Below are 23,305 nucleotides of genomic sequence, written 5' to 3'. Positions count from 1 at the left end.
TGATAAGATTAATATGATCAACATTTGGGGCGAAAAGCCTTCAAAAAGCCCCAAGCTAAAGCCTAGGGCTAGATTAGGGTTTTTCCTAGGGCAAAATTGCTTAGGGCTTGGGACGTCAACCCTAGAATAGAATAATTCATCGTGGAAATGGGGTGATTTTGAGGCAATGACTTACAAACCACTTGCAGAACCCTTCCACATGTAAAATTCTCTTGCCCTAATTGAATTCGGCCCTAGCCCTAGCCTAGCAACTTATCTTAAAGGGCCAAAAATTTAAGGAGAAGGGAAAAATTTAAGTTTATGAAGGTTTATATGGTGTGATCACCTATGTTGAAAGGTCGGTGCTTGATCTTGGGTAATGGAGTCTAGATGGAGATTTACTTATGGAAAAATCAAACCCTAGAATGGAGTAAGGGATATTGAAAAACCCTAGTTTTCAAACCCTAGCAATCATTTTATGAGGGGATAAAATCATTGAGGAGAGATTAACATGAAGGATCACTCAAGGGATTGTCACACATTCTTAAGGGTAATGCATATAATACTATTGCCAAGTTTTCATTAAAAAATATTCAATAAAAACTAGCACATAGAAACCCTAACAATAGCCATTCCATACAATAGCCACAATATAGAATACTTACAAGAAAATGCATGAACCAATCCCTTCTTATCCAAAATGATATCTCCAAAGCAAGAGAATGTCTCCACAAGCAAATACTCCACAAAGATCACATCTCCACAAGATACAAGTCCATTTTGGCAAGGTCAAAATCTCTTAGAGAGGCTGAGTTGATCCACAAGTGATGAGGAAAATACAAATGAGGTCTACCTCAACTAATGTTTGACTAATGAAGCCCCTAAAGGCTAAAACAAGTTTGATATAAGATAACCTTGGGTTACAAGCCAACCCACTAGCTAAGTGACAAAATATGCCATAATTTCCCACACGTGTGAGACACAGCATCTAGAAAAGCTGACATCATACCCTTTTAGGGCTCCAAATGCCATGCCATGGTGTGATGAGGTGTGAAAAGGTGTCATAGTTCCAGGTCCATCCAAAATTTAAGGAATATCCCTCAAATCCTCCTCTGGGGTCCCAAGTCCAACTAGGGTGCCCTCATGTCATCTCCATGGGTCTCCAACTATCAAAACAAAGCCTTCTCTCTCCAACATTAGGGCTTCTCCAAGTGCAACAAGCCCTTCCAAATCTCTCAATGAGAGACCATCCTCATTTGGGCTATGAATCAAGTCTTTCCCATTAGGTTGTGCCAAGGCTAGTCTAGAGGCATGTTGGGTCCAATGGTATTATCATGAAGAACCCTCTATGCTAGGTCAAAGTAGACCAACATCCTGGATCTTGAGGGTGCTCTAGGACATGCAACATCTGCTCAAGCCATTAAGAGGTAGAACTCCCTCAATAGTGCATCCACTAAGCTATCTACTCTCTAAAAAGGCCTAGGTACCTATGGAGTGGGTGCCCTCAAGGCTTGGGCTATTGTGAACCACATCACAAAAACAACATGAACTCAATTGAAACCAACCATTCTTAAAAGACTAAGATCATATATGTATCTAAGTGGACCAAACTCAAATGTTAAGGTCATATTAATACTTCAAACAAGGATCACCTTCTGATATCTAACTAGACCAAGTCCCGTAAAGGTGTTCCTGAATCCCTACTATCATGCCCCTAGAACACCCTATGAACTACAAGCTTCCCAAGTCCCATGAGGTGTGTGGCACTGATGTGGTTTCTCCTTAATGGCGAGACCAACTTAAGTTTACTACTACCCGGACTATGCCTCAAGCCTATGTACTTTGAACGAGACAGATGTCTTACTTGTGAAATCAGTAATCAATCTAGACTCAGTACAGCAACCACTTCAATACAACTTAATTTCAGTTCAATCACAACTTACTTCAATGACAGTCCAATTCAATTACCCATGCACTTATATGCAATTCGGTTTTAACTTCAACAATAAAATCAACTCACAAACCATAAACAGCAATACAACACGATGACATGGGAGGGTGAACTCCCAAAACAACATACCCACAATAATTCAATAAAAATTCGATTTATAATATACAAAACCTCAGTTACAGCAAACTTTGATTGGATCGAGCCTTAAACAACTTGTTGCCACAACCTACGTACTTCACAAAGAAACTACAACCAAACAGCAGCCCTTCAACTGACAATTCACAACAGTCCCAAAATCCATCCTTTGGCCTGCATGAATTCCCCACAACATCCAAAACCTGCGGCAGTACTTCGTCTAAAAAACTTGTACGATAGACTCCCTTACACGTCCTTCACAGCTCGCCTTACATCGAGTTCATCTCATGAGCTTGGTTCATCTTGCCTTCTTCGCACGACTTTTGTGCTTCTGCGATCATCCTCTTTGCTTGGTTGGTCTTGTTCGTTATATGTCTCAACACGTCTTACCTTCATTTTATTTATACGTGACATGCCTCTCCACGAACCGTCGTGACTCTTCAAACGATCATTCAAGTCGACCTTTGCCCATTTGCCAAACTCATTCCCTGCCTTGTCATTCTATCGACTCAGTCAGGCGTCATCACCTTCGTGCGAGTAGGCGTCGTCCACGCCCTCGGTCATTCCATCATGCAAGAGCCCTCTTTCAGTTGTGCGAGCACCTACATTCAGGCGAGCACCCATGTCTTTGGCTAGGTGCCTCTGTGCACTCGACCACTTCATTCCACCATCGTGCGCTCTCCAGCACATTCCACTATCATTGCATGACTTCTTCAGTGGGGCACATTGCCTTCGTGTGACCACCTCTTGACTTCAGCTTTTCACCACTTCTTCACCAAGTCATTCCACCAATTCGACTCAGGTGCATTCTTCGTGCACGCTCAAGCCCGAGGACTTAACACCTACCTTAATAGAGGTGGCTAATGGTCAACCCTATTAGGCACTTCCAACCCTTAAGGGGAAGTGAGAATGCCAAGGTCAACCCCTCAATCAATAGGTGCTAGTGTAAATATGTGATAATTAAGGGGGCAAGGCTTCATGGCCAGGTGAGAGTCAAGGGCACCAGCTGATGGGGAGTCCACATCGTGTGTATGAATGTAAGGAGGGAGCAATCATGGAGGCATGAGTTACCCTACTCGGCCTGCTTTTTCCACCCCTCTAGTGTTCCTTTTACTTCATGATAATGCTTTGTATTACGGTGCATAGCTCAAGGGTTAGAGCTTTCTCTTTATGATTTAGCATTTTATAGTACCCCTTAAGATGAGACAACTCATCGCTCATCAAGGTTGGAACATGCAAGGGTTCCTTTTGATGTAATGGAGCATCATGTGCTCAAGAATTGGGTGATGGCCAAATGAGGAGGGTTGAGCTAATGCTAGGCTTTTTCCCACGTGCTAACTTATGTCTGGACATCTTTTGCATTTTGGTTTTCTTCCTTTTCTTTTATTGGGGCCATAATATGCTTTTTAATTCTTTTAGATACATCAACTTCCAAGGCAACACTTTTTGGCCCTACTCAAGGAGTGCCGACATGTGGGCACTGAATCCCAATGAACCAATGAAAATTTAGACTCGAAGAATGGAGGTGGTACATGGGGCTTGTAATGTGTCATGGAAAGTGTCAAGTATGGTGTAAAGGATAATGAACATGCTATCTCAATCCAGGTCTTCCAACTAGGTGTTAAATTTCTCTGTGTATTCCCTTCATCCATCCCTACTCGATTTTCCTCACATTCAACGCTACCTGAATCTTCCTTCTCCATCTGCTTGATGCGCTCCTCCTTGCTGCGTGGACCTCTTCTCTTTTCAGCTTGCCTTTCCCATCGAATCTGTGTATCCTTTCTCTCTGTCGCCATTGAAACCCTGCCCACGCTGCCTCTTTTTCTTCCGCTGTCGCTGTCCCAGCTTCACTATGTGTATCCCTCACCTACGTGCTACCTTGCAGCTATCCAAAACACACATGTATTCTCGCTGCGCCTGGCCCATTGTTTTCACCTTGTCCATTCCCTCACAACGCAACTCAATGCTCTCTATCGGTTTGCGTCCCCATTTGCTGCTACCCGTAGTTGCTACTTCCTCATGCGTCCACTGGCATTCCTCGCTCATAGCTGCAAAAAATTCTGCGCTATCCCTCATCCGGCTCCCCACAAACCACGCTTTTCCATATTCGCTGCCACCTGCAACAGCTCTCCCGTTTGTCTATACGCAGCCTTCTCCTGTCTACCTAGAGTCTCCACGCCATCCCTTCCTCATCCACGCAGCTCCAACGCTGCCATAACCCGTGATTCTATCTCCCCTGCTCCCCACGCACGCAAGCCTGCAAACACACAGCCATAAACACTTCGATTTTTTAATTTTTGTATGCATTTAGTTATAGGCGTATGTATTTAGGGTTAAGATATGGTCGGTCTTCTCATTTTAATTAGTTCCTTTTAATAAATTTTAGTTTAGATATTTTGTTTATTTATTTTTGGTTTTAGGTTAGGCTATATTAAGATTTTTCGACTTTTTTTTATTTTTGTTTAGATTTTGATTATTGTTTTATTTTATTTTTAAATCATAAAATATAAAAAGGGGCATAAAAAAGCTTCTTTTTTAGGTTTTAGATTTAAGTTTTTTTTAGAATTTAGATTTTATAATTTTTCTTTTTATGTATATATGATAAGGTGTTAGCTTTAGATTTAGATTTTTGTCTTTTTTAACTTTAAAAAAAAATCATTAACCAAAAAAAATAATAATAATAATATTTTTTAATTTTTTCAAAATTAAAAATCTAGAAGTTAGACTTTTATTTGTTTTATTTAGATTTAGATTTATTTTTATATATAAAAATAAAAAATAAAAAAAAAATAAATAAATAAATAAATATATATATATATATAAAGAAAAAGAAACAAAAAAAAAAATTGAAAAAATACTAATTAAAAATTGGAAATTCCTTTAAAGTCTTTTTTCTGTTGTGGTATAGTTAAATGTGCTTAAATGTTTATATCTGGAGATTAACTATTTGAAACTGGTTAGCATTTAAATTTTGTGGTTGCTTAAAGTATTTGATCTTTTGAAGTTTAATTGCTAAAGCTCTGTGCATCTATTGAACATCTTGTATCTGGTGAAATCAATCATTGCTTGGATTATATAATGCTCGTTACATGTTGGAAATTTTGTAAATATTTTCAAGCAATCATTAAATTACTTCATAAGCAACAGCAGTTGATTAATTACTTGGTTTTCATTAACTCCCAACCCAACTGGTTCCCAGTTGGTCTTCCTTTTTCCCATAGGCTCTACCCCCCTTAGCCTACTTCAGGGAGACGACTTAAATGGAGGGATTGGGGATCAGGGTGACAGCCCTTGGTCTAAGCGTTGTCGCGTTGCCCAGACAATTTATGTGACAACAGTCCCAAAAGACTCTAATAGTGAGCCAATGCCCAATTCACCCCCCTCACGCTTAGCTATCAAATTCATAGGCCTCATCGCTCGATATCTCTCTCTAGACAGGTTTTTGAGTTAAGTTGCCCACCTTTCTAGTAATTATCTAGTTCCTGAAGTAGTAGGGAGGGTGGCGTTGGTCATAGAGCTCTAACCTTGCATTACACACCTAGTTCCCTGGGTTGATGGTTAGCAAGTAAGCCTAATGGTACCTAGAGAGGCTGAAAGCTTTAGTCCATCTTAGTCCCACCCAGATAGATTGCCCTGGTTAGGAATCTAGTTTGTGGCACCATAAGTGCCCAAAATCTTCATGGTTCATGTGTTTTGAGATCTTCCATGTACTTGTGTAAGTGTGAATACCTCCCTAGTTAAGATGGAGTGTTGAAGAATGTAACTAGGTTCGGTCAATTGCATTTGAGTCACAATGTATTTATCAAAAGAATGAAAAAGTTTTTTTTTTTTTTTTTTTATTATTATTAAGACTTATTAAAGCATAGGTTTCATGCTTGGGTAATCATGTTTTAAGTCAAAGTCCCCATTGAGGACTTCTAGGATTTATTCTGAGTCATTAGAGTTATTGTCCATTAAAAGAGACCCTTCTTGGGCTTTTGAATCATGTAAAAAGATTTATTATTGAGTCAAATAAGTCATTTGTCACCTCCACACCAAGTCGACCTCAAGGAGATCAAGTCGGCCTCAAATAGGGTAATTCGACCTCACCAAAAGGGTATATATACAAGCAGTTCAAATTCATTTGGAACACTCACTCACACAAGTTCGATATCCAAGAAGAAGAGCAAAAAAAGTGCGAAATTCCAAGAGGAGAAGGAGAATTGCTGGAAAGGACAAGATCGAAGTTTTCAGGTCATCTCTCTCTCACACGTGTGGATTTTCTGGTCTACCACTAGAAGGTCAAAGTTGTTGCTAGGCTAATTATTGGGTTGAAGTTGTTGTTGGGCTAACTGTTAGGTCGAAGTTGTTGCTAGGCTAACTATTGGGTCAAAGTTGTTGTTGGGCTAAATGTTGGGTCGAAGTTGTTGTTGGGCTACTGCTCGGTCGAAGTTCTACTAGATCAAAGTTTGTTGCTTCTACAAGATGTTGCTGCTAGGTCGAAGTTATTGTTGAAAGGGTTATCATCTACAGAAGGAAGAAAGGTTTGACTTGGTGTGGAGAAAGTTTGTGTCTAGGTCAAGAGTCTTGGATCATCTCGTGAAATTATTAAGGAAGATTTGTTGACTGGGTTTTCCCCTAGATTGGGGTTTTGCCCTGGCTGTCCGCCTACATCTGTGTGTCTGTGATCTTTTTGTTATTGTTTTGGTAATTACTTGATGAACTAAAAGATAAAAGAGGAACATAAGAAAACCATAAGAATTATGACAAGTAATTATCTATATAAAGAAAATCTTTATGCCTTTCTAATTTTCTAAAAGATAGATCAATCTTCCAGATCACCCTTTTATCCATACTAAATTCCCAAAACAAACAACTTAACAAGTATAAGCACCCGATTGGAAAGTGATCATGGTACCTTTTGAATAGTAGCCCACCTTGTCGAATGGTGAGAGCAATATGGTTTATGCAAATGGTGATGGCACATGACATATCATCATCAAATGGTGGTTGTCAAGGGCTACTCACTGGCTGGTTGTCTAGTTGTGGTTGTCAAATGTAGGAGAAAAGTTTTCTCCTATGGGGTTACCCATTTTGGTGGGTAACATCTATGTCAAGGCACACATTCTCAAAGCATTGGATAGATAAGCTCTAAACGAATCTAGTGTATATCACCTCCCACCTGTCAAACTGCCTCCCATAATCAAAGGAGCAACCAAAGACTCATTCAGAATTTCCTTCTTTCAACCTCAGATGCTAGTAGTATTCCTTGTTCATACATTCCCCCACTGATTATGCAATCAAGCTCCCTTATGGTCCCAAAAGACTCCAACAGTGAGGCAATGCCCAATTCACCCCCCTCATGCTTAGCTATCAAACTCAAGAGACCTTAACATCATAGGCTTCATCGCTCGATATCTCTCTCTCTCTCGACAGGTTTTTGAGTTAAGTTGCCCACCTTTCTAGTCTTGGACAAACTCACTTAGTATTTTGTACCACCATAACTTTGTCACAGTTTTATACATATGCTCTGATGTTACACTTACATAGGTATTTTTCTTTGTATTATTTTCAGTATTTGCTAGGAATTGCGCTGGCATTCCCACATTGTATTCATACTTTTATTTTGTACCACCATAACTTTGTCACAGTTTTATACATATGCTCTAATGTTACACTTATGTAGGTTTTTTTCTTTGTATTATTTTCGGCATTTTCTAGGAATTGCGCTGGCATTCCCACATTGTATTCATACTAGTTGTACTCTTCAGTCCCATTGACCTACTTTTGTGGTCACTTGTTGGACATTAATAAATTATCTTATCTCATCTTGAATCACTTTCTCAGACATAGGAACTTGCAAGAACTCAAAGAACAATGTATATGGGGAAAAATATAGCTCAACGAGTCTTCGGGAATTTCTTACTACAATCCTCTTGAATAATGAAGAGATAAAACTCCAGCCATCCCTCTATTGTATGAATTACTATGCTAATTGTTTCAATGTTTACTCTAAAGCTGTGACTCTCAACTTGTGAACTTATTTCATTAAAATTCAGATAGCAAAAGACCGTGGATAGGAAATATGAACCATGATTTAATAAATTGATCTAAAGGATTTCTTACTCAACAAAGCTAATTTGTTAAGGAATCTGATTCTCTTTTCAGTCACCCGTTTGTCCTCTCAAATTTTATTTACTGTTTTGACAGATTTCAAGTTTTTATGACAAGACCTTAACCCAATTCCATGGATCAGAAACTTTTGCTTGGCAAATTTGCTGTCTCACAATACGTGATTTCATTCTCCCCCTGAGAAAAAGGTTCCTATGACCTCTTAATAAATGTTTGACTTTTTAAAATTCCAACAATTGAAAGAGTCCATACGCTGCTAATAGATGCCTCTCAGTCATATTCTCATTGGTTGAAATTCTTTAAAACAATCAATCCTGCATCTGAATCCCATCAAACTTGGCCAACTTATAATCCAGGGTTCTATGCCTGCCAGGGATTGAACCCAGATGAATTATGTGGTGACTGTCCAGCTCAACCACTAGACTACAGCCCAACAGATGTTGGTTAGTATCTTATCATGCACTGTAACAAATAGGAAACAAAGTACTATGGAGATGGATTTCATAAAACATAAATCTATGTGGACTTCCTCCTTTGTATATAGATTGCCCATCTTCTCTGATTCAAGATGCCAACACCATCGTTTGCAATATAATTACTCAAAGTTGCAAATTGTTTATTGGCTCTTCACAAGTGTACTGGAACAGAGAGAAATGTAACATATTAAGTTGGACATTAATGCAAACATGGAAACATTTTGCCAGGTCTTTTCATGCCAAGACAGCAATTAGTAATAATATATCACAACACACAATGCAGCTACCAAAATTCTCTCTTCAGAATCTAAAAAGCATTTGTTAAGATGGCTCGTAGCTAGAAGTTGCAAACAAGATTAGTAAAAAGTCCAATAACTCAAACAAGTCAAACAAAAATATATTCATTGGGCTTAAAATATAAGAGAAATAGTAACTCAAAAGAGAGTTACAATGTTTGACAAATGCAAAACTACCTTAAGTGCCTCTTGCTGAGGAGAGCTTGTCAAAACAGTATCTAGAAGTTCAATGCTGTTTCGAGCCACAGCAAACATCTCCTGCTTTTGTTCCTGTGATACGTTACTAACTTGAGGAACAAACACATTTTGATATGCTTGCTCTTGATCAAGGGTGGCGCTGGGATATCCAACTGGAATTCCTAATGGAGGACTTGGAAAAGGCAGTTCAGAAGTGAAAATTGGAGCCTCACTCTCATTGCCATGTCCAGGAAACCTTATCCCCCTTGATTTCAATCTCTGCAATGTACAATCATTTATTGTGAGTAACATGAAAAAAAAGACTGCCCCTGCTATCCCTCAAACTATACACAGATTTACCAATACCACAATGTTAATCTACCATATCCCTGTCACTTTGCTTGATTTTGAATAAAGAAAATGTCTGTGAAGAACAATTTACAAATAACAGTAACTCCTATCATATAAAATGGAAGACATATTTCTATATACGCATGGTATATATATAGTCACAACTTTCATACAACACAGTCAGTGCACAGGTCCTCATATATGGAAAAATAACGTATAAAATGTGCATTTTAAAGACGCAAAAAAATACAGAATAAGTTAGTTAAAAATTACTTAACATCCTGATGAAAGTTTGTAACAAGATTGTAATATTTGGCAATCCAAAAGCATAACGACCAAATATTTTACATAGTATCAGGTCTGGCAATTGTCTACAAAAGTCCAAAATAGGATCAAAATTCTAAGAACGTTGTGATTGATGATAGAAGCAAAAACTTAATAGTACAAACTAGCTAAAGATTCTCCATTTAAAGTTTCTTATTTAACAATGTCTATCAGAATAATACTTTACAAGTTGTTTGTTTAACTCCTTGCTGTATTAACTCACTTCTAGCTGAATTGTTCCTCCACAAGCAATTTCTTCTACCCATTAAAAAGATAATTAATCGTCATTAACAGCTTTCACCCATATCCATTATAAGTGGTATTATGGTGTTCACAAAAAATAAAACACTTCCATGGCAATTATGTTCAACCAGAGTGGATATACCCAGCTATTGAACAAGATATAAAATTTAAATATCTCACTCTAGCCATCTATGTATAGCCTTACCTTTCCTTTTAGCATACTCCAATGTACTTAAGAATCATTGAATGGGAGTAATTTCTAAACATGTTTATATTTCCCTAAAAGCTTACCTATCCCTAGAAAAGTGACGACTCAACGAGCAGTGAAAAGAATTAGATCTAAAATATTTGACAGGACATGAATTTTAAAAGTACAGCAAAGATTATCAAAATCATTATTTTTATGCCAAATTTAAAATATGGAATTAAGATTATCTACAGATACAAGTTGGCCTCAATGAATTGTCACCTCTAAGCTCATGCAACTTATGTACTCATAGGACCAAGCAGGTGACTCATATTGGTCAACAAATGCTTAGCTCTGTCGTACGACAATTCCTCTTCTCCGTTAAATTGTTTGCTTTAATTTCCTCCCTTTGATCAGATTTTGGTTGATGCTTGTGAACTCTTGCCCTTTTCAGATTATGACTTTTCCTTTCTCCTTGTCTTCTTTGTCTAGCCTCCCCACATGCTTGACTTTGACTTCTTGGCAAGTCCTAGCTCCTTTGCTTTGCTTGATCCCTACCTTTGGCACAATGGCAAAATATAGCATACAGAATTTACCTTATACAATTCCTATGTATTACCCACTCTAAGATGAAATAGATTCCCGGCAACTTGATTATCAAAGCTAATTTTCTCCTATCCATATTGTCTTGGTCTAACTCCACCTTACTTTAGATACTAATTATTAGACTAATGCATACATCACCCTCAATTTGGCTTCATTAAGCCGCCCTCAATCTTTAATCATCAAATTTGACTTTTAAGCCCCTCTAAACCCTGATAACTAAACCCTCTGAGCGGTAACAATCTCAAAAGAATCATTTTATACGTACAGGGCCCTTAGAAGTGCATATTACACCCTTTTGATCGATGGCATTACTCACCAAGTGATTTTTGAGAATGTTAAGAGGCAGTATAAAGAACTTAAGAACAATAAAGGTGTAAATATTGTGGCTCTATTAGTTGGAAACAAATCTGACTTACAGCAACTAAGAGCTGTTTTTGTTGAGGATGGTAACCATTTGCCAAGAGAGCCAGCCTCTACTTCATGGAAACGTCTAAATTGGACTTTATTGACCACTGAAGTGGCACCTGATGATTATATGAAGACTCCACGCCCAAGGATGATCCAGAAGACAATTGTACCATCATATTTCATTAGTCAACAGAATTTTTTAACTCTACTCCTATCTTCTCATCATCTTTCTTGTACCCAGATTCCACACCCTACGGGGAATTGTAATAAGTAATACTAGTAATGATGAGTTTTTGAGTCTGTAACAGGCCCAAGATGTTGGGATTCGATCAGCAAACAAGTACACCTTGGAGTGTTTTTTATCTAGTTAATTATCACTTCTTTTTCAAAGGCAGATAATTTTCTAAGTTTTTTCACTCACTTTTTACCCCAAATCCGGGGTGACGGTTTGAAAGTTGAACCCCTAACACATCTTAGTGTCTAGAGTCAATGTATATTACCATACTAGATCACACAAAAAATTTCGTGAAATTTGGTTAGGCCTAGGTAGTCATTTTTTAATTTTTTAGATTTTCCGCACTGTGGAAATTGCTAATAAAATTGTATTTGTAATGTAATAAGTGATGTTTAGAGAAGTTGTATGGGGTATATGAGTAATGAAATTTGCACCTCTCACCCTCAACTTTTTACTATGACACACTTTGATGGGTTAATAATGTGATTTGAACCATCAAAACCCACTTTTCCTAAGTTTAGTGGGAAACCTGGCAACTAATTAAGCCAAAAATTAAATAAATGGAGAAAAATAAATATCCACACATGCTAAATGTTGTGGGAATGAAGTGGAAAATTAGGGGGCAGTTAAAGTGAAGTCCCAAGGTGATAAGGACTCCTAAAATCAACGAAATGACATGTGCTCAAATAAAATCGAATTTTTGGCATTAAAGGAAAAAGTTGCTTGCTAGGAAATTCAAATTTGTGAAATTAATGCACATTTGGGAGGATTTGGGAGAATATTTGGTAGAGGTTTTTGTGGCGAAATTGTCCCCACATGAGTTAACACCCATATACACTTGTTATTCTATCATAAAATTCGAATTTGGTACATAAGGGAAGAAGAAAATGATGTCCACTTGCCAGAATTCGAATTTTACACTTCGCATTGGAGCTCCATTCAACATATTCAAATTTCTCTTTAGGATTGTCACCTCATGCCACTTATTTAATCACTTCTACATTGGGATTGACTCCAATGCCATTTGTCATTGTCATTCTTCATTATGACTTGCTTCAACTCTCTATATAATAGAGCCATGGGCTCTCATATTGTATCATGTAATATGAGCTATTGTGCTTGAGGAGACTCTGCAGGATTGTACTCACTACTTGCAATATAATACAACAGTCTTGGGGGTAAAGCGTGATTGTGTTCTCCTTGCATGTGTGGTAAATTCTTGACTTGTTGTTATGCTTCTATTTATTTCCTCGTATCATTATTTTTTTCATGCTTGTTTCAAGTTATGTTAATATGCAACTATCTCATATTACCATAAGAATTAATTATTTGCTTTAGGAAAAGAAATCTTCTAGTGGATAATAGATGTATCTCTAGGAATTCTTTCCACTGCACTTATTTAATCTCATGTTGATTTAATGATTTGTGGTGAAGTTTTGTAGATGAATCATTATTTGATCAATATTTTCAAGCGTGAGGGGAAATTCTCAGAGAAATCAACCCATTCTTGAAAAATATTCAAGGAAAACCCGCATGTTTTGAATTCCAAAGTCTCGTCTACATCTTATTTGTGTCTTGCAATGATTCTTTCAAGTTTCTTAAAGCGTTTATTTCTTGCATCAAAATATCAAACTTGGAAAAAATATTTTTTACGTATTGTACTTCATTTATCAATATCTGGCTATTTCAAAGAGCTAAGTCATGGCTAGTCAAAGAAGAGAGTTTGCTCATACTCTTTGGACTAGCCTCTTGTAGATTATTTTGTAACATACTTTGTAGTTATCTTGAGTTAACATTTGTTGTTGTAGAATTTTTTTTAACTTGTTCTCTTACAGCTACTTGTGGGATTCATCATCAGAAAATTACTTACAAGTTTGCATGCAAGACCTTGGGACTCAGATTTAATGATTACTTCCACCTTTAGGCCAGATTCATCTTGGATAAGGTCATGTCCTTCTTGAGAAAGGCCAAGTTCATTTTGGCCATCTCTCGCTCTCTCTTGGTCGTGGCCATAAATAAAGGAGGCTTAAATTCTCCTCTTCTTCTTTGGAAAATCTGCATTTTATTGAGCCTTTGTAAGTCTCAAATTGCATAAATCTTCAGCGAGGAAAAGTCTATAGTATGATTCCAATTTGGATTTAAGAGAAGACTTCAATGTCTTTTCCTTCTTGTAACAACTAATAAAATTTCTGATTTTGGGAACATGGCTTTTACCTATTGGTATCCTTATCTCTCCACCTTTTGGAGAGGCTTGGCGGTCTGACTTTGTTGGTTTATTTCATTTTGCATGCATATCATCTAATTGAGAAATTAAAACAACATGCATCACACTCATTTTGCATGCATTTTATTTTAACTTACTACATGTTTTTAATCCATAACAAGTTCAAATCTTTTGCATGCAAGCTGTTTTTACTTGATCTTATTTGGCTTGAACATAGTTCCAAGTTTACTTATGCTTTACCATTAAGTACATTTTACATGCATCAAGTATCTGGACAAATTTTCTCCAAAAAGTAACATTTTATTTCATGTCAAGCAAATACATTTCAAGTAGAAGTTAATCCTCATTGTTTAGTTAATTATTTACATGTCCCAAGTATCACTAAAACTTTCCTCCAACTTAAGTTGGTTGAATAGACTTTTAGAGACCCTATACCTCGATTGACTCATCATTGTGAGATCCAAATATTTGGGCGAGGATGAGATCTGAAGACTAGAGTTCAATTGTAACTTTGTCTTAACACTAATCAAATAAAATAAACCAAGAAAAACATTCCATCACATTTGCTTTGGTTTAAAGTCTCACGTGCAAATCTTATTTCAAGAGGCACTTTGGATACAAGCATTGTAATCTCATTTAATTTTGCAACAAGTTTACTTTTCTTGTACTTAGAAATTGACTCATCTTTTGGTTTAATTGCTTACTGTCATGAATGGTTGATTTCACTTTCAAGTACTATTATTTTGGCTTGCAAACTTAATTGCATGTTGTCATCTTGGTCTAACATTTTAGTTATTTTTGTATCCTTTTGGGCAAGATAGTTTCCATGCTTTGATTTGTAGACTTATTCATCTTGAAAGCATTTATAATATCTTGTGCTAACAATTTATTGTTTCGCTTTTCAGAGTTATTTTTGGCTTTCCATTTGAAAGCATTTCACTTCATTTTAACCAAAATACAATTTCATTTCTTAAAGAGCAATACTTTGAAGGCATTGGTTGTTTATGTATTTCATGCTTATCTTATGTATTTATGGTTATTGCTCATATTAGTTTTGCTTATAAATCTTAAAGAAATAATCTATTTGCTCTAACAATTCTTCTAGAAACTCACATCTTTTTAACTTAACTTTTCATTAGGGACCACCCCCCTTAGCTAACCTAGGAGATAGCTTAAACAGAGAGAGAGGGGATTTAGTGTGACAACCCCTTCTCTGAGTTCCCTGCCACCAACCACACCTTGTGGAGTTGAAGGCTTTTCTCACTGACTTGTAGGTAGGTGTAGGAGACAGGGTCAACAGACTCAACAGAATTGGAGAACTCATTCACGTGCTAACACGAATTTACAGAATACTGAGGAGGTTGGATGTTGTTGGTGAAGAGCCAACAACACTACTATGATGCAGTTGCATCAAGGTCGATAAAATGGAGGCACTGAATTTATTAATGTTCAGTTATATTTTATCTCAAATTAATTACATACTTTAGTGAAAACAGAACAAACCCATGGTTTAAACTTTAGCCCCAAGGGGAACCTCTGTTGGTTCGACCCTTTCCACTGATGCATAATGCCCAAGGAGGTTGAGGAACTCATTCCCACTAAGTCCTTTGGGTTGACCAGCTGCTATTGTGACTGGCAGATACTTTAGTGAAGACAGAACAAAACCATGGTTTAGCCCCAAGGGATACCTCTGTTGGTTCAACCCTTTCCATTGATGCAACATGCCCAAGGAGGTTGAGGAACCCATTCCCACCAAGTCCTTTAGGTTGACCAACTGCTATTGTGATTGGCAGATACTTTAGTGAAGAAAGAACAAAACCATGATTTAGCCCCAAGTGGTACCTCTGTTGGTTCAACCTTTTCCACTGATGCATAATGCCCAAGGAGGTTGAGGAACCCATTCCCACTGAGTCCTTTGGGTTGACCAGCTGCTATTGTGACTGGCAGTAATACTGCCTTCCATCTAGAGAACCAGGGAAGAGGAGAGAAATACGTGGGGGCATTGGCGAGGTACCAGCCTTCTCATTCTGAACACTTAATACACAGGAGGGTGAAGGGAATTTATTTCTCCAGACAACCAAACCAAAAAAAAGGAGCTTCAGCTTCTAATGTTTTGAACTAGTAACATTAGCAATGTAGCAGTTATCCAGCAGTTTGGTCACAGCTACTGCAAACAGAATCTCATAACTAGAACATGAGAAAATAAAATCCGAAGAAAAAGGAGATGAGTTTGAGGTTGGCCAACAAGGGCATGAAGAGAAAATACATCCATGTAAATCAAAAAGCCTGGAAATAGTGAGAAGTAGAAGTCAAAAAACAATTTTCAGTTGCATTGGACAAAATCAACGGGAGCACACTCATTAAGTATGACAATTATGGAAAAGAGTGGATGAGGTGAAGAATCCATGTGAACTGCCATGGCATCTGGATAGTGTTAAGTAAACTAGGGCTTCTCCCTAAGATCTGAGCCTTCCGAGGCAATGGTGTTGGGAGGCCTTGGAATCTGTATGCTAGGGCGACAAAGAGTTGTTGCGGTGCAACTGGCAAATCAGGAGGTTATATTACTCTTTGTTATTGGAGGAGGGGGTCAAGATTCTTCATGACAGTTTGGCTAGTTCTGGACCCACTGTCAGCAGGGTAGTCCAGGTTTCCAACTGATCTGGCAAGGAAGGAGGTTTTGGGTGAATGGCGTATGAGGACTTGGTAGATTTTGATTCAGTAAGCCCTATTTCTACCTCCGTTTTTTGTAAATTTTACTAAGTTCAATGCTTCAAGGAAAGGTAGGGGTCAATACCCTGGCGAAATGGATTGCCATTTTGACCCCCTAGTGACCTTATCCCTGGCAGAGTATTGGCCTTTTGGTTCGGGTTCGGAAGCTGAGTTCTTTGGCCCACTTTTGTGAGTTATCTCCACAAGAGCGAGAACACGAAACCACAGTGGGCTTGTGGGATTTTACTCCAGTTTCTTCTCCACCATCAACCAGATACATACATTTTACAATGGATATCGCTTTGGCTGCTCCCTTGGGTTAGGGCTCCCACCATCTTCCGGTAGCAGCTTTCTTATTGAAAATGATGGTTTGTCGGGGTTTTTCCCTCTGTCATCCGCCAAATCTGGTGTCCTCTTGTCTTGGCTTGTCTTCTACATTTTGTTTCATGTTCTATCTACTTTTACTGTCAATGTGATTAATGGTTAATGTGTTTGCTATTGGAAAACTAAATTGAAATTGTCATTGGGCTGCTAAAGGAACATTGAAGTAATTGTGCTAAGCATAGAACATACGATTGTTATCTAAAATTGACACATAATCTCTTCAAAGTAGATGAAGGAGTTAATATTGCAGAGTTCATTAGGGTTGGTCAGTTTTTCCACATTTTGTGGAAAAAGATGAAAATAGAGCCTTAATGGAGGAATTTTTTGAGGATGAACTAAAGACAGTGCTCTCTAGCTTTCAGAAGGATAAGAATCCAAGGGTGGGATGGATGGGGGGTGGAATTTTTCCTGGGCCTTTTTGAGGTGATTGGAAATGACTTTCTAAAGGTGGTCAATGAATACAGGATAAATGGCAACATGTCGGCTTTTAATTCAACCTTCATAACACTTATTCCAAAAGTGGATAAACCCCAATATTTTGAGATTTTTTGCCCTATCTCTCATGTAATTGTATATACAATGTGATAGCCAAAGTAATAGGGAGGAGGATTAAGCCAATCTTGTCAAAATCAATATCAAGAGCAGTTTAGGTTTTTGGAAGGTAGGAAGATTCATGAAGCTATGGAGTAGCTCAAGAAGGTCTGCACAGTATTAAAATTCATAAATTAAAAGGGGTCGTGTTAAAAATTTATTGTAGGAATTTACAGGGTAAGTTCCTCAGATAGAACACCAAAGGACACCGCTCACAAACAGATCACAGATTAATACACCAGTACTTTTGACGTGGTTAAAACCCTCAAAGAGGGAAACAGTCCACGGCCTGAGCCAACGCGGCCACTTCAGGCAATTTATTAATAAAAGAATGAAAATCGACATAAGCTTCTCTCATGAACGGTTAACCTACAAATGACCCTCCATGCTCTTTAAATAGAGATCATGGACCAATCGGGTGTTAAGCCACGGATCAAGTGTCGATAATAAGAATGAACCATCGGATCACTACATATCGTGACCGTCGGATTGTAAGTTACAAAATGTACATAGTAAAGAAACACACTTTACCTAACTCTATACTAGACCAAGTTATACTTAACTATTTCCTATGTGTCGGAATATCCTAACATCCCCCCTTAAGAACAACTTGGGATAGGATTGAAGGATTTACAAATATGACACAATAGGAGAAGGAAGGAGGCACTAGAGCCTATCCCCCCTTAGTGACAACTTCCTGAACTCCAACCATAAATCGAAGTTTAGTGAACTTCGCCTCTGTGAGAGCCTTTGTAAAGATGTCTGCAACTTGATCATCTGTTGAACAATATTGCACTTCAAGAACATGGTCGTGGATGAGCTTTCTGATGAAGTGCATGTGCAGTTCAATGTGTTTGCTGCGCTGATGTTGGACTGGATCTTTGCATAGTTGAATGGCACTTTGATTATCACACCAAAGTGTAGTCAAATGCTGCTGCTGAAAGCCAAACTCTGACAGGATCTGACGAAGCCACAAGGCTTCCTTACTAGCTTCTACGGCACCACGATACTCTGCTTCTGCTGAAGAAAGAGAAATGGCACCTTGTTTCTTGCAAGCCCATGTAATAGGTCCTGAACCAAGAGTGAACACATAACCTACAGTAGACTTCCGATCATCAGGGTCACCAGCCCAATCAGAATCAGTGAAACCAACCAATAGAGGAGATGCTTCGACACTGTAATGAATCCCAAACTGAACTGTACCTCGAACATAACGAAGTATTCTTTTAGCTACTTTCCAATGACTTTCACATGGGTTTTGCATAAACCGAGCAACAAGGCCAACAACAAAGGAAAGGTCAGGACGAGTATGGGTTAGATACAAAAGTTTTCCTACAAGTTGACGATATAAGGTAGCATCAACTTCAGGAGAAGTACAAGTGACTGAAAGTTTGACTCCAGACTGAAAGGGAGAAGGGGCTCGCTTACAGCCTTCCATGTGAAAATGGTGTAGAATATCACAAGCATACTTGGACTAGGAAAGGGAAATACCTTCCTTGAATTGCAAGACTTGAAGACCAAGAAAATAATGTAAGTATCCTAAGTCTGTCATTTCAAACTTCCTTTTAAGGCTAGTCTTCACATGGTTTATAAGGTTGGGATCACTACCAGTCAGGATAAGATCATCAACATAAAGAACAAGAATGATAAGAGACTTGCCCACCTTCTTGGTGTAGACAGTATTGTCAAAATGACACCTAGAAAACCCATTTTCTAAAAGAAAGTTATCCATTTTGGCATACCAAGCTCGAGGAGCTTGCTTGAGACCATAAAGGGATTTCTTAAGCCGACATACAAGGTTGGAGTCTGTTTGTATAAAGCCAATAGGTTGTTCCATATAGATTTCTTCATGCAAGTCCCCATGCAAGAAGTCGGATTTAACATCCATCTGATGGACTTCCCATTTGAAAGAGGCAGCAAGGGAAAGAACAAGGCGGATAGAGTTCATTTTGGCAACAGGGGAGAAGGTTTCAGTGTAGTCAATGCCTTCAACTTGTGAAAAACCCTTAGCAACAAGACGAGCTTTATGTTTATCAACTTTCCCATCTAGTCCACACTTGGTTCTGTAAACCCATTTGCATCTAACAAGTTTTCGTCCCTTTGGTAGAGGAACAAGATCTCATGTATCATTTGCCAATAATGAATGAGATTCTTCATTCATAGCTGCTTCCCAATCTGGATGGCCTGAAGCTTCTGCAAAGGTGTCAGGATCATAATTCGCTGAAGCTTGAGCCAATAAATAAGAGGCTCTATCAAACTGAGAACGTGTACGTCGCTGATCTGTAGGATCACCGGCAAGATCACCTGCTGCATCCCGAGTAGCACGGACCCATTTTGGAAGCTGAGAAGCTGAAGGAGGATCCTGAGAAGGTGGGGGAGGATTTTCATCCTCGCTTTCATCATCTAAAGAAGAAATATTTTCAAAAGTAGAAGAGATAGGGAGAGGTGGCACATCCGCCGAACTAGGCTCGTAGGCCGATATATTTTCAGCAAACTTTACATCTCTTCTAATGATAACATTTTTGGACTTAAGTGGAATAAGTCTATATCCTTTGACATCTTCAAAATATCCAACAAAAATACATTTTTCACTCTTAGGTTCTAAAGCTTTATGTTTCTCATCTGGAATATGGGCCCATGCTTCACTTCCAAAAACACGAAAGTGACTTACATCTAGTTTGATTGAGCTCCATGCTTCTTCCGGAGTGATATTCTTTAAAACCCTAGTAGGAGTGCGATTTATTATGTAATTTGCACAGTTAATTGCTTCTGCCCAATAATTAAGACTAAGTCCTTTAGATTAAAGCATACAATTAGCCATTTCCTTTAAGGTGCGATTCTTCCTTTCAGCTACACCATTTTGTTGTGGAGTATATGGAACAGTATGTTGCATTTGAATTCCATTCTCAGTGCAAAAGTTGATGAATTTGTTGTTAACATATTCTCCGCCATTATTAGATCTTAGCTTAAGAATTTGATGTCCAGATTGCTTTTCAACAAAGGCCTTAAAGGCCACGAACATGTTAAATACTTCACTCTTGAGTTTTAAGAAGTATACCAAAGTGCGTTTGAAGAAATCATCAATGAAAGTTAAGAAATACTTGTAGCCAGAGAATGAAACAACTAGAAGTGGACCACATAAATCACTATGCACGAGCTGTAAAGGGGCTGAGGCGTGCCAAGAGGCACGTTTTTCAAAACTGTCCCGATGATGTTTTCCGAGTACACATCCGAAACAAACACCATCTCTGCAAGATACCATGGGAAGACCTGTCACCATATTTTCTTTACATAGATTCTGAAGAGTGCGATAGTTTAAGTGACCAAATCGCTCATGCCAAAGTTTGCTCACTTCATCATTATGAGCAACAAATACTGAGGGAAGATTTGATGACCCAAAGTTGTGAAACTTATACAACCTTGTAGAATCATCAGCAATGCCAGTAGCTAAAATCTGTCTAGGATCTCTTAGGTCCTTAATTACAACATCATAAGGTGAAAATTCAACAATTTTACCTTCACCTGAATGAGTTATCTGATATACAGATAAAAGGTTGCAGGATAAGGTTGGAACACATAATACATCATTAAACTGACCATTGTCTAGATGAACAGTTCCAGTCCCTACAACACTAAGAGATCTATCATCACCAACATATATATTTTTGGTGTTACAATCATTTAAAGAAGAAAACATGGCTTTGTTTTTGGCCATGTGATAAGAAGCTCCAGAATCAATGAGCCACTCATGAGAATGAGAAGAAGAAGATACATTTAGTGCATAGCCAGACCGAGATGCTTGACAACCACATGCAGAAAGTGTCATTCCTGAAGATGAAGTTGAAGTTGAAGAGTGCTCCAAATGGATGTTATGCTTCTTCATTGCTGCTTCCAAAGCTTCCATCTTCTTAAAGCATTTGGATTCTAAGTGGCCATCTCGATTACAAAAGTTGCAATGCCTATCAGTCTTCTTCCCTTTATTTTTATTTGTCTTATCATTTTGTTGAAATGATTTTTCATTTTGAGGCTGAGATTGCTTAGGACCCTTGTTTGGTTTAGGACCATTCCTTTTAAGATACAACTTCTTAGGATTCTTTGGATTTGGTTGCTGCTGGGCGGCTAACGCTTTCTTAGAAGAGTTTCCAAGATTAAGAAGACCAAGGTGTAAGAGTTTTTCTTGTTCTCTTATTAAAGAATCACAAAAAGAATCAAAAGAAGGGGACTTGTAGTCTTGTCCTTGAGAAATGAAGGCTTCTCTTATAGAATGGAAGGTGGAAACAAACACAGAGTAGGCTGGTCCCAACTTAGTAAGAATGGAATAGATAAGGTTACTATCTTCTTTCTTAACCTTAACACCTTCCAAGAGAAATCTAAGGGTCTTGAATTTGGACAAAAAATCTTCAATGCAAGAAAAATTATTGGGGTCCAATGTAAACAACTCATTTTCAAGTTGATGGGCTCTAAGTTCATTTTTTATTCCAAAAACTTTAGTAATCTGTTTCAACGCTTCATCAGGAGTATCAAGTTCTGCAATATGGAATCTAAGATCTGGAGAAGTAGACATCCCTATCAACCCACGTGCTTGATCTTGCCTACTTTCCCATTTAGCTGCCTTATCTTCATCTTTCGGTTTGGTTTCTTGGCCTGTGGCTATTCTGTAGAGACCTTTACTTCTAAATAAATCCACAATGTAGGACCACCATTGGAAGTAGTTGGTGCTGTCAAGAATAACTTGGCATGGACTTTCCATTTTAACAGAAATTGAAGCTATAGATGTTGAAACTAAGTGTTCCAATGGAAAGATCTCTAAAAATTAGGCTGTTTCAAAAAAAACGGTTCTGAAAACGGCTTCCGGATGAAGAAGTTATGGCTTTTTGAAGAAAATTTGATGAAGATGCCGACGAAGTGCAGGAATGTGCGGAAATGAAAAATCCGCCCCCACAAAAAAGAGACTTGAACTCAAGACCTCTACTCTCATAAATTAGCTTTGGACTAAGTGAGCTATACAAAAAGTTTGAGAGAGAGAGAAAGGGGGGGGGTTGAAGCTTTGGGTTGCGTGCTTGCTTTGAGAAAGCTCTTTTTCCCTACAAAACAAAAAACACAAAACCCAACACGGACATACAAAAAAAACGAACCTTGAGGCTCGAAGTTAGCTTTAGCCGGAAACTAAATATTTTCCTCAATGTTCCTGATTTTCTGAGATCACACTAAGGCGCAGTGGAAAAGAGCATACGCATGAGAAAAATCATTCCTTTCTGTTTCTGATTTGCCCAGATCGCACAGTCGCGGGGCAAAGAGCATACGCAGAAATGAAAGGTATAGATCCGGTAATAAATAAACTAAAACCGAAATAAACAGAGAGAAAATAATTGTAAAATGAAAATAAACACTGTATACCTCCAGATCTTAAAAATGACGCAGCTAGGGCTACCGGAAACATTTTCGTGTGAAACGAAAGGGGTTCCTCACTGGAACAGATGCTCCCAACACAACAAAGCAGTCCTCTCGGCCCGAAAGCAGTCAGAAACAGTAGATCTAGGAAACGGTATTCGGATGCAGTTCTACCGGCTTCAGATTTGGATCACCAACGAACACGGCCCTCAAATAGCTCTGATACCATGTAGGAATTTACAGGGTAAGTTCCTCAGATAGAACACCAAAGGACACCGCTCACAAACAGATCACAGATCAATACACCAGTACTTTTGACGTGGTTAAAACCCTCAAAGAGAGAAACAGTCCACGGCCTGAGCCAACGCGGCCACTTCAGGCAATTTATTAATAAAAAAATGAAAATTTACATAAACTTCTCTCATGAATGGTTAACATACAAATGAACCTCCATGCTCTTTAAATAGAGATCATGGACCAATCGGGTGTTAAGCCACGGATCAAGTGTCGATAATACCAACGAGAGA

General features: G+C 38.3%; 1 protein-coding gene across 1 annotated transcript in view; it reads right to left on the bottom strand.

The window, feature by feature from the left end:
* Nucleotides 1-23,305, bottom strand: part of LOC149142500 (TOM1-like protein 1) — a 57,380-nt gene that overhangs the window by 29,270 nt on the left and 4,805 nt on the right. The window contains exon 2 of the mRNA XM_089452472.1: nt 9,126-9,404. Coding sequence (XP_089308598.1) covers nt 9,126-9,404 — 279 coding nt within the window. The remainder of the gene's footprint in view (nt 1-9,125; nt 9,405-23,305) is intronic.

The sequence above is a fragment of the Pinus tabuliformis genome, chromosome X (genome assembly GCF_031772625.1).
Source record: "Pinus tabuliformis cultivar Carrire ecotype Pingquan chromosome X, CPIR1, whole genome shotgun sequence".
Classification (NCBI taxonomy): Eukaryota; Viridiplantae; Streptophyta; class Pinopsida; order Pinales; family Pinaceae; genus Pinus; species Pinus tabuliformis.
This window is presented reverse-complemented; position numbering and strand designations above follow the sequence as displayed.